This window comes from Odocoileus virginianus, chromosome 24 (genome assembly GCF_023699985.2).
Source record: "Odocoileus virginianus isolate 20LAN1187 ecotype Illinois chromosome 24, Ovbor_1.2, whole genome shotgun sequence".
In the NCBI taxonomy this organism is placed as follows: domain Eukaryota; kingdom Metazoa; phylum Chordata; class Mammalia; order Artiodactyla; family Cervidae; genus Odocoileus; species Odocoileus virginianus.
The window spans coordinates 37,270,105-37,283,119 of record NC_069697.1 but is presented as its reverse complement, the minus strand read 5'-3'; the positions used below and the strand labels follow the sequence as shown (position 1 = coordinate 37,283,119).

The 13,015-nt window shown below is 34.5% G+C and overlaps 1 protein-coding gene across 1 annotated transcript in view; it reads left to right on the top strand.

Moving 5' to 3' along the window:
* Positions 1-13,015, top strand: part of LOC110142997 (mucin-19) — a 127,956-nt gene that overhangs the window by 37,129 nt on the left and 77,812 nt on the right. The window contains 14 exon segments of the mRNA XM_070454850.1: positions 748-842; positions 1,259-1,385; positions 3,723-3,969; positions 5,989-6,041; positions 6,139-6,239; positions 6,501-6,652; positions 6,950-7,088; positions 8,112-8,216; positions 8,304-8,498; positions 9,334-9,573; positions 9,646-9,802; positions 10,805-10,930; positions 11,802-11,943; positions 12,583-12,614. Coding sequence (XP_070310951.1) covers positions 748-842; positions 1,259-1,385; positions 3,723-3,969; positions 5,989-6,041; positions 6,139-6,239; positions 6,501-6,652; positions 6,950-7,088; positions 8,112-8,216; positions 8,304-8,498; positions 9,334-9,573; positions 9,646-9,802; positions 10,805-10,930; positions 11,802-11,943; positions 12,583-12,614 — 1,911 coding nt within the window.

The following is a 13,015-nucleotide window of genomic DNA, read 5'->3' as shown; positions in this document are numbered from 1 at the left end:
AGTAATATTTACATAAGAGCATTGATACCTGGTTGCAAGTTTGTCCAAATTTTAAGAATAATTGGCCTCAATGTCCTTTTAATAGGTTGGGTCATTGTCCTTTATTGCTTTTTGGTGACGGTCACTTTTAAAAGTCAATCAGCAAATAGTTAAAAAAAATTCTAGCAATGCTTGTGCTAGGCATGGTCATCATCCTTGAGAATTTGCAAATCACCAAGCAAAACATTTTTGACTTAAATGTTGTTTAATGTATTGTTTTGTGAATTTTCTCTTCAATTAATTTAACAGAAGACTATTGATAAATCTACCTAGTATCAATTAAGCAGCTAAATGAAGTTATTGTATTTTAATTATTGATAATGATTGTCATAATTTATGACCTTCAGAAACACAGATTTGGCCTTCTGGGGTGACAGTACCGACCTTTCATAATTTAACATAAATATGTATTGTAAACTAAAGTTACCTAAATAATATGGTTCCCTTATTCATATTTTATATAGAAATTGCACTTCAGAAAAAGGTTAACTGATTTAATATAAAAGTCCAAACCTAATAAAGATTTGTTTCTTATTACATCATGCTTTTTTTGCATACAGTGATAACAAATTATAGCATAACACTTTAAAAACCAATTGTTTTAATAAAGACACAAATCAGAGGATAGTTTAAAAAATTTACACTCTCTCTTTTAATTAAAAATTTATGATATTTAATCTAGTGTTGGGTGCATTAATTTTCTTTCAGAACGGTTTGCTGAAAGACACTGTGGAATTCTTCTTGATTTGACTGGTCCTTTTGCTTCTTGCCATTCAATCGTGGACCCTAAACCATATCATGAGGTATGTGAAGGTCTAACACTAACAGCCCTTTTTGAGAAATATTTTTATAATACTAAAGGAAGGAAGCATTAGATGTTAAAAATGTTCAAATAGCAGTCATTTTCAGTAGATTAAGACATACATTTAAGTTTAAATTGGATTATATTACTTTATTCAATTGTTAGGTATACCAACTCAAAAAAGAGGGACTAGAAAATAACCCCACAAGAGGAAAATCTTGAATAAGTTTCTCTAAGTTCTTGGAAAACTCAGTTAATATTTGATTTTCTAATTTGCATATTTTGAGACATAAAATAATTCCAAAAGTTTCAAGGACAAAATATTTTCCAGAAGAGGAGTGGTTATAAACTGTTTTGTTATACCAGTTTATCTATTCTGAATATTTTCATAATATAAATTTGTTTCTTATTTTAAAGGAATGCAAAAAATACACTTGTACTTGTGAAAATAGCCAAGATTGCCTGTGTACAATTTTAGGCAACTACGTGAAAGCATGTGCTGAGAAGGAAACTTCCATGGTAGGATGGAGAACTGGGCTATGTGGTAAGCAGAATAGAGGCTTTAGATAGCTCTACTTTCTTCTCAGCTTTACAACAGGTGTGTGTGTGTGTGTGTAGTTTGTTGCTATTGTTCAGTCGCTCGGTTGTGTCTGACTCTTTGCAACCAACCTCAGGGACTGCAGCATGCCAGCCTTCCCTGTCCTTCACCATCTCCTGGAGCTTGCTCAAACTCATTTCCATTGAGTTGGTGATGCCATCCAACCATCTCATCCTCTGTTGTCCCCTTCTCCTCCTGCCTTCAATCTTTCCCAGCATCAGGGTCTTTTCTAATGAATTGGCTCTTCACATCAGGTGGCCAAAGTATTGGAGCTTCAGCTTCAGCATCAGTCCTTCCAATGAATATTCAGGGTTGATTTCCTTTAGGATGGACTGGTTTGATATCCTTGTAGTCCAAAGCACTCTCAAGAGACTTCTCCAATACCACATTTCAAAAGCATCAATTCTTTGGTACTCAGCCTTCTTTATAGTCAAACTCTCACATCCATATGTAGTTTAATTTAGTATGTAGTTTAATTTAATGTGTAGTTTAGGTGTGTGTATTTACAAATTTGTATTTGGTTCTTTCAAAGATGATTTTCTTTATTTTTAAATAATGGCACCCACTCCAGTATTCTTGCCTGGGAAATCCCGTGGACAGAGGAGCCTGGCAGGCAACAGTCCTCAGTGTTACAAAGTGTCAAACATGACTTACTGACTAAACAACAACATGTTTGTTTAATCCTTGCATATTGATTTATTGATTTATTTCTTATATCTTGATTAAATACATTTATATTTTAATAAGACCAAAATATATGTGCATTTATATATAAATATATATTTTTGTTCAATTTTATATGCTGAAATTTAAATAATGTTCTGACTTCTACTACATTTTAACTGATAGTCGTGTTAGTAACTTATTTTGAAGAAATAAGTTAGTAAATTAGGGAATCAATTACTGCATTCATACTTTGGGGACTTCCCAAGTGGTCCAGAGATTAAAACTTTGTGCTTCTAATTCAGGGGGCACAGGTTGGATCTTTAGTTATGGGCTAAGATCCCACATGCCATGAGACCAGAAAAATAATCTTGCTTTGTTTTAAAAAATTTTTACCCTAAAGTCAGACAGAGAAAGAACATGGTATGTTATCACTTTTAAGTGGAATTTGAAAGATAAAACAAACTAGTGAATGTAACAATAAAGAAATAAATTCACAGATATAGAGAACAAACCAGTGGTTACCAGTGGGAAGGGTAGAGGAAAAATATAGGGATTAATAGGTACAAACTATTGTATATAAAATAAATAAGCTACAAGTGTATATTGTACAATACAGGATATATATAAAATATTTTATAATTATAAACCAGAATATAACCTATAAAATTTTTGAATCACTGTGTTATACACCTGAAACTAATATAATATTGTAAATTGACTATAATCAGTGAAAGAAAAAAGTGAAAAAATCTTAGTAGAAGGCTGATAAATACTTCATTGAATGAAAAAGAAAGCTACTGCATTCTTCAAATATGACTTCAGAAAAGCTTTTGGGAAATGCATCTCTCTAGATCGTGCTTAATACTGTATAGCCAACTTCTAGTCAATCAGTAAGGTCTAAGTTCACTTCCAAAATTACTCTCAAATCCATTCATATATTTTCATCTCTGTTGCCACCAACCTAGTTCAAGAGCCATGATTTTTCCTATTGGATGATTGTAGTAGCTTCTTTCAATATCCAGTCTTGGTTCCCTCTAATTCAATTTCTACAGAGAAATCAGTATAATCTTTAAAGTAAAACCAAATAAAACTAGCCTGATCATGTGACATTTCAGTCTAAAACAGGTCAGTGGCATTTTATGGCATTCAGGCTAAAGACCAAACTGCTTACAAGGTTTATAGTTTCTATTCTCTTACTTGCTCTTTGAAAGAATTCCCTTCTCTTCTAACTTAAGTTGTTCTCCAGATATAGAATTCCCATCTTCATGCTGTCTATCTGTCCCTCCTCTTCACTAAGGGCAGGTTCCCAGCTATACACATTCAGAGCTTCCTATTTTGCTTTTTAGCATTTACCACGATTGTCTTTTCCCAAGGAATATAAGCTGCCTGAGAGCAATGAACTATCTATCTTGTGTATGGGCTTTATCTCCAGCAGAATGTGTCGACATTATAGCAGTGTCTCAATACTGACAGAAAAAAAAGACAAGTACCTTTTCCTTTATTATTCATAACTCAATTATGGTCAATTCACTATAATACTGTAAACATCAAATTGAATTAAGATTACTAATTACTCTGGATATTTGCATGCTGACCATATTTTCCCTATACCAACAGATCAATCTTGTCCTAGTGGCCTAGTTTTCAAGTACAATGTAAAAACCTGCAATAGTTCTTGCCGATCATTGTCAGAGAGAGATAAGAGCTGTGATATGGAAGGCATTCCAGTTGATGGATGCACTTGCCCTGATGAAATGTACAAGAATAATGAAGGAAATTGTGTTTCAAAATCTCAGTGTGACTGCTATATAAATGATGAGGTCGTGCAACCAGGCAAACTCATCCATATTGATGACAACAAATGGTATGGAAATTCCACATATATTGTTATGACTTTAAAATCAAGAGACTTTGCTTTTCAAAGAAATAGTCTTTTGCTTGGATGAAATCTTCTTTAGACCTGCCACATTTTAAATTTTGTATTTCTCATTAAAGTTTAATATTACCTGGAGTGTACATTTCACTGTAATGGCCATTGCTTATATATCCCACTCATGTTTGGTTTTAAATGACAGTAGAAAAATATTCTAGCAGCTTCTATGTACAGAGAATGCAAAGCAATTTCATATTCAGGCAATGCTTCCTAGTGTCTCTCAGCATTTATCATTCAACCAACAGTTATTCAATAAATGCCTACTGTGTGCCAGGCTTTGTGCTAAGCACTGGAGTTGCAAAGATGAGTGGTCTTTGTCTTGGCCTCAGAGTAAGCATGGTGCAGACTATTGCAAAGAGGTTTATATACTATCATATGGTACCAGCAAGGGCTAGTTGCTACCTCGGGAGATTTTAAAAAAGAAAAAAAGAAAAACACAACTTCTCAGAAGAGATCAGCATTTCAGTTTTCCTAAGGGATGAATCTTTTTTCTGACAAAATTGGAGTGTGAAGAGTGACTTCCAGTCAAGGAAACAGAATGCAGTAATATAGGAAATGCTTAAAATAGTATTGTACATGTCGGTTGTTGTTACACAAGATTGTGCTGGAAAAGAAGAAAGTAACCAGGCCATTTTCCAGAATTTAAACTTTGTTCCAGGGTGGTAGGAGGTATTGAAGAGCTATAACTTTTTGTGGTGGATAAGGAGGTTGTGATTCCTGCAGTTTGGGCAAAGTAATTTATCTACATTTCTAATTTCGTGAACAGAAATAGCAATTCTTAAAAACATAACTGCAAAAATGAAGCAGTCATTCCAAAAATCTTTGGATGCACCTTCTCTCTTTTCTTTAGTTCTATGTTGATGTATGGCAAAAACCACTACAAGATTGTAATTAGCCTCCAATTAAAATAAGTAAATTAATTTTAAAAAGGTATCATTTAGCAATGAATAATAATAATTTGGTCATTTTAAAGGAAAGCGTATGTAACAACTCCTTTTAATCAACAAAGTACACAGAACATTTGGTTGGGATTTGATTAACGATACCTCCAGCAAATACTGGAGAATCGGTAGATTACCTTTTTCATAAAACTTGGGCTAGCACCTCCAGATTATGGATGGTGTTAGCATTTTCCTGTTGTCAATCTCTAAAAGCTCTTCTTTGGACTACTGTGTGAACTTGACTTTTCTTTGCTCTCTTTCTGTCATGTCTCCGGTACTGTCACTGGGATGTCGTATCTAAAGCACTGTTCTGATTGTGCCACTTAGCTGCTCAAAAAGCGATTTTAGGGTGACAGTTGCCTAAAGAATAGAAACAAACTTGCATGTCATTTGAGACCATCTGAAACCTGGTTATAACTTACTTCTACCACTTCTCCCTATGTATCCTACCTTCTATCCAAACAAGTCATCAGAACATGCCTTGTTCTTTCCTTTGTCACAGCTTTGCATCTGATCAGCAACATCTGTTGAAACTTTCTTATCCATCAAAATCCAGCCATCTTTTCCATTTAGTTTTCTGCATGTCCCTAAGAACCTTATTTGTACATTCCTATAATGCATACATGTTGTATCTTTTTATTTGTTACATTTTATGCATCTTTCTTCCGCTTCCAAGGTGGCTCAGGGGTAAAGAATCCACCTACCAGTGCTGGAGCCACAGGAGACCCGGGTTTGATCCCTGGGTCGGGAAGATCCCCTGGAGCAGGAAATGGCAACCCACTCCAGTATTCTTGCCTGGAAAATCACATGGACAGAGGAGCCTGGTGGTTTGCAAAGAATCGGCCATGATTGAGCACATGCACATGCATCTTTTGGGGGACTGTATCTCATTGATTTTATTATTCATCATATAGCAGGGGGTTATGAATGAGGGATGAAAGTTGCTATAACAGTGTATTAAGCTGTCTTTGAAATTTTATTTAAATTTATAATTTTCTTTTATTTCCAGTGTCTGTAGAGATGGGATTCTTCTTTGCCAGACTCCCATTGATTTAACACTACGTAAGTTTTGAAATCACGATGCAAGCTTAAGATATCTACTTTAGTTAAAATAAGCAGATCAGGAGGCCCTTGACTAACAACTTCCTTTGTCTCACAGAGAATTGTTCTGGAGGGGCTGAATATGTTGACTGTAGGAATCCTAAGGCACAGAGGAGAGTTGATACTACATGTAGCACTCGGAACATACCTACTTTTGATGTAAGTAACATGGTATTAGAGTTTAGAGTTTTAAAAACTTTTATTTCAAAAAAACTTTTGTTTCGGTGAAGATGGAAATTAAAACATCAAAGAAAAATAATTCGAAGCTCATATTATTTTTGGGTGTCATTTTGAATTGTCAAATGCTGATTCTAACTGTATACTTGGTTTATTTATGCTTTGTCAAGTATTAATACCACTGATAATGCAATGAATTTAGACTAGTGCCTCATGGTGTATATTTTATATTTGCTTCTATAGGACAACTTGCCTTGCAAACGTGGGTGCTACTGTCCTGAAGGAATGGTTCGAAATTCTAAAGGGAACTGTGTTTTTCCTGATGACTGCCCATGCTCTTTTGGTGGACGAGAGTATGACCAAGGAAGTGTCACCTCAGTCGGCTGCAACAAATGGTATATAATAAAGAATTATTGTCTTATTTGTTTTGGATATTAGAAAGCATACAATCTGCTCTTATTTTTATGGGAAAGGAGTCATACTTTGGGATATTTGGGAAAATAATGGTCAGATGTAGTTAGAAAAGCTATTTTTAAAACAAATTTTATACAGCATTAAAATTTGAACATCGTGTAATGGACAACTGTGAAATTTAAACTGATATGCCTTGTGATTCTTTACAAAAGCAATATGAGTTAAGTCATAATCTTGGCATGATACAATTACCACACTGTATTATTGTTTTCTTCTAGTACTTGCATAAAAGGATCTTGGAACTGTACACAAAATGAATGTCAAACCACCTGTCATATCTATGGGGACGGTCATGTTAGAACTTTTGATGGAAAAAGTTACAGCTTTGATGGTCTCTGCCAGTATGCACTTATCGAGGTAATTACAAGTGTGTTTTTAAACAATTTTTCTTTACTTCATAATTATTAGATGAACTCTGGAGAATTTTATTCTCAAAATGTGAATTTAAAAAAAAACATGCCACATATATGTTTCTTGAAGGCAGTAAAATGTAATATAATGTAATGATGGTTCTGGAGCCAGTAGGCCTAAATTTCACTCCTACCTCTGCCATTTCTCAGATGTGTGACTTTGGGCACATACCTTAATTTCTCTGTGTCTCAGTTTCCTTAACTGTATAATGGAAATAGCCCCTACTTGAAACCAAATTAGAGAAAATATTGGAGCACATAATAAGTGCTCAATAAATGTTGGGTGTCATTATTTTAGCAACAGTACTATCTGCAACAATACCATTTTATGAGTGCTTCTTTTCCAAGTGAATCTATACATTTAATCATTTATAATATAAAACATTTGTATTATTATCCCCATGAAGGAGATGAAGAAGTTGAGGTTTACAGAGGTTAAGCAACATGAACTACTAGGTAGAAAATGCTCATATTCAAACCTAGATCTGTCAGATTCTGGAGTCCATGCTTGCTGCATATACCTAAACTGCTTGCTAAGTAACATGTAATGGGTGAAATATGGATTGTTTTGCATGAGTTTTGAGTGAACATCAAGTTTCATATAAATCACTGAAGAAAAAGACATCTTTATCTAGCTATCTGAACAATCTAGAAATAAATTTAAGATTATAAATTTACATAATCTTATAATTTATAAGATTATAAATTTACACACACATCTATGGTATAATTCTAATCTTGTATGGAAGTAATGGGAAAAGAACTGAGTCAAACAACTTGGTTTGGACTCAGCCAAGACTACAGATTTGCAACACAGATAACCATTGTCTTTTGGAAATTCCATAATGTAACATATGGTAATTTATTAAGTACAAGGTGTCACTGTCTAAGAAATATTTGTCTGATACAAATATTGTAATTGAGTTCCATGTTCCTGATATAAACAATTTTTAAAATTTAATTTCTAAAGGATTATTGTGGTCGTGAAAATGGCACATTCCGTATTTTAACTGAAAGTGTCCCATGCTGTGAGGATGGACTTACATGCTCGAGAAAAATTATAGTTGCTTTTCAGGTACAGTACTATTTTTTTCCCCCTCAGATTATGAACTGCCAAATAAGATTGATGTTACTGTAAGTCAGTCTGTCTTTTAATTTACAGGATCAAAATATTGTCTTGCATGATGGTAAAGTCACAGCAGTCAAAACTACAGAAAGTAAGGAATGTGAACTCAATGGAAATTCATACTCTGTTCATACCGTTGGCCTGTACTTGATTCTGAAATTTTTAAATGGAATAACTGTAATTTGGGACAAAAATACAAGAATTTCTGTTATACTGGATCCACGCTGGAATGTATGTATATCATTTTCATATATATATATCAACATACTATAACAGAGCAAATAGCAAACAGATACAGATAATATACTTCAGTCGTGTCCAACTCTTTGCGACCCCATGGACTGTAGCCCACCAGGCTCCTCTGTTCCTGGGATTCTCCAGGCAAGAATACTGCAGTGGGTTGCCATGCCCTCCTCCAGGGGATCTTCCTGACCCAGGGATTGAACCGGTGACTCCTGTGACTCTCCTGCATTGCAGGTGGATTCTTTACCACTGAACCACTGGGAAAGTCTGCAAATAGCATAGTAGAAGTGAAATCATTTTTGCTACTGAGAGTTAGAGGACAGATTCAGAGGTAGAAAGTGGGAGAATGGCAATATTTATTATAGACCAATGCTTCTTGTCTGTTCAACCTCACATGTAATATTAAATGTAATCAAAGATGATAGAATTTGGTGGACAATAAATGCAGTAAACCTGATGAATTCTATTTTAGCCATATTTGGTTGCTTGGTGTATAGATAGAATTAATGTAGTTCTCAGAGCAAATATTCTAAGAACCTAAGAGTACAGTCCTGTCAAATTTGAAGCTAGTGAATGTAATTATTTTTTAATTCTTAAAGCATTTATCTTGATCAGTACTAGATCATTTTGCAATATAGGACACCTTGGATTAAACGGGAGGAGAAGCATATCTACAGATTCTGGTTTTCTTCCAGAATTTGGAATTTAAAATAAACTTGTATACAATCTTAATATCTCTATCATATATCTATCTAAATCTATCTATCTGTCTATGTATCTCTAGCATAACTCACGTTTTCGGTACTCTTTCTGATCTATGTAGGGTCAGGTGTGTGGTCTCTGTGGAAATAACAATGGTGATCTGAAGGATGATTTCACCACAAGATACTCATCAGTAGCTGCTGGAACACTGGAATTTGGAAATAGTTGGAAAACAAGTCAAGAATGTTCAGACACAGTTGCTCAAACCTTCCCATGTGACTCAAATCCATACTGTAAAGCCTGGGCTGTGCGGAAGTGTGAGATCATTCGAGACAGCACCTTCAGAGAGTGCCACAATAAGGTAGGGGGACCCTGAGAGCAAGGACAGGCACAGGCTTTGCCCCCAGAGACTCATGTGCTGCGCTCCCCCCAGGTGGACCCCACTGAGTACTATGATGCGTGTATTGAGGAAGCCTGCGCCTGTGACATGGAGGGGAAGTACCTGGGATTCTGCACGGCGGTGGCAATGTACGCAGAGGCGTGCAGCGCAGTTGGAGTCTGTGTCACATGGAGAAAACCAGATCTCTGTCGTAAGTGAAGTCCATGTGTAGCTCTTCTTTAAACCATAATTAGAATCGTTTTGTTAAGACAGTCAATCTTCTCAATTTTCTAGAAAATACAGATTCTTGGGCATAAACAGGCTTAACAACATGTTAATATGTTTGTTTGTGGTGGAAAAAAATACCTATTTAATATAGCACTTGACATGGTGCACCAAATTCAATTTTAGTTTCAAAAGTTATGTTCACAGAGGAAGATTGAATATTGATGGAAAATAGTTCTTATTCATACTTAGATGAGCAACGAACTGCCTACCTATCTTAGTATAGTTAGATGTTCTTAAATATTTACTTCACATATCACTTTTGTTTGAAGTCCTCACACATCATCTTGAAAATGTTTATAGTGCTCAAGTCAAGATAAGCTATAATATGAATATAAACAGAATTTTGATATGTGTGAAATATGGTAACTTTAGTAGAGATTAGTCAACTCTTTTTCTTCCAAAGGAAGGTATTTTAAGAGAAAATGTGACAAATGTTGAAATTGAATCTGCATTTTATTCGGTCTATTATGTACAGCTTTATATATTGAAATATTATATTGAATATTATATTGAAATCTTTAGTTACCTCATTTGGGAACTGTTATTTATATGTAAAAAGACCAATTTTCCTAGAGGTTTATTTTCCTCGCTTAAGGCTAAACATTAAAACCATGAATATAGAGTATGATCAAAAATAGCTCAAAAATTGGAAAAGTTAATGTTTACTCTTCTTTTTAAAATCAATCTTATTGTGAGATTTTTAAAAGTGCTATTTTGATTCTACAAGTTTCCCTCCCTTTTTAAAAAACTGTTTTGGTTTATATGGCAATTTGGATACAGCCAAAGGACTTAATAAGACAAAATGATATACTTTAGGTCTATTTATTGTTAGTATCATTCAAAATCTCTCATAAAAATGCTTTGGAAAATTAAAGTTGAAAATTGTCATAATGAATGCAAGTAATTTGATATAATTCAATCATAGCTGTCTACTGTGATTATTATAATGCACCTGGGGAATTCAGCTGGCATTATGAACCCTGTGGCACAGTGACTGCCAAAACATGCAAAGATCGAGTAATTGGCCAGAAATTTTCTGCACTTTTAGAAGGTAAGACATATTTTAATAATACCCATGAAAAGGTGCAGATTATACTGATATCTTAAAACTGGGAAATGTTAGTTTCTGGCAGTTCAGTATCTTACATTTTGTAATTTAATGAATATCTATTTATCTTTATTATGACATTAGTATTTCTACATTAGAAACATTTTCTCTAGACATAAATTATCTATTTAACAGGAGAGAGAGAGAGAGAACATAGTGGTCTCATCCTACTAGCAATCTTTATACGTTTCATTAGACAAGGCATTTGTTGAGACTATCATTGCAGAATGCGACATATAATATAGTCTCACTTGAATGGAGGCCAGTTAACTATACCCACAGTTAAAAAGTACTTTACTCTTAACATTTCATATCTTAACTAAAAGTAAAGAAGTGGCAAGAAAACAAGGTGATACAAAAACTTTCTGACAGTCACATCGATGTTAAATCCCAGGCTTTGTGATATTCTCAGCCCATTTTATTATGATTTCTGTTATCTTCATCTATCCGATGAAACAGTATTTAGAGTTGGTATTCATGAAAGTATTTAGAATTGGCATTCACGTTTCAAGACACATACTTATCCAAGTCTTGTGTTATGTTCAACATCGTGGCTGTCATTAAAGTAGTAAATCTCTTAAAATATTTAGGAAATATTTTGGAAAAAATTAAGTCAGCTGAAATTTCTAAGTTCTCAGGTTGATATTTCATTGCCAACGAATCTGAATCCTGTTCAATTTTATATGTTTTTCACTAAAAGTATGCTGTTATCTACTTCAGTCCTTGGAATCATTGAAGTAAGTGTACAATTCTATAATGCAGTATGGGGAGTTTCAGCAAACAGAGATGAACTGAGGGCCGTTTTTACACACAGGCTGTTATGCCAAATGCCCGGACAGTGCTCCCTACCTGGATGAGAACACTATGAAGTGCGTCAGTTTGGCTGAGTGCACCTGCTTCTATAATGATATCGTGCCAGCCGGTGGAGTGATTCAAGACAACTGTGGGAGAACATGGTATGTTCTCTAACTGTCCAATAGTTCTGTTCCTTACATTTTTATTTAGAAAACAAGAAAAAAAATCAATGAATATATTGTTAACTCTGTTACTTCTAAATGAGGAGGTCAGCTTTAGGTTCTGTTTTATGTTACTTATTTTGGGTTTTCATTAAATCCACGTATGGACTAATGATTTGTTAAATCTTAGTGGAAAAGACAGTACAGAAAATGTCACTATGTTGTTTTGGGTAAAAAGAAAGTTTTCATTCCATAAATGTAAGATCATGTTTATAGGCTTTCAAAGGGAGGTCTGTACTAGAGCAGCAAGTCCATCAAAAAACATTGTGTTTGAAACTGAAAATGTAAGAACTAGCTTTACAGCTTGATTCCAAACATTCTTTTAGGTCCCAAGAATACCTCAGTGAAAAGATTAGGAAACAGTACAGGGAAAAACAAAAAAACAAAAACAAAACCAATTTGAACATGCTCTTGGGGAAACGATTATTTATTTTTCTCTTATTTGGTTCTCTTATTTGATCTTCACTGTTAGACAATTCGTTGCTGTAAATTTAGGAAATGTATATAATTAGGAGTTAAAATTTTCATGTTCTTCCTCTTTTTGATTGTTTCTGTTTTCGTTTATAATTTAACTTTCAGCTATTGCATCGCAGGAGAATTGGAGTGCAGCGGTGAGTCACTATATTTTACTCTAATTGATTTAGGAAAGATGAGATAAAGAGTTTGGAGTCTTTTTTGACCATCAACAGCAGAGGGGTATGTAGTTAATGCTTTATTTATACTGTCCTCAGCGGATTGACACAATTCCGTTTCAGTGTGTTTGTTTATGTTGGGTCAGTTCAAAACCAATGCTGCCGCGGCCCTTCAAACCACTGGTAGATGGGGCAGTTCTCTTGCTCTGCTCCTGCCTGTCTGTAGGCTCTGGGAACTAAGGAAGTGAGACATCAGTTAAAACAGTTTAATATAGGGATGGAATGGAAGATAGTAGTTATATAGGTAGAATTAACTCTTTGAAAGATTACTCGTATGCAACATATATCTTAAAAAGAAATTTCAATAAACTTCAAAAGAA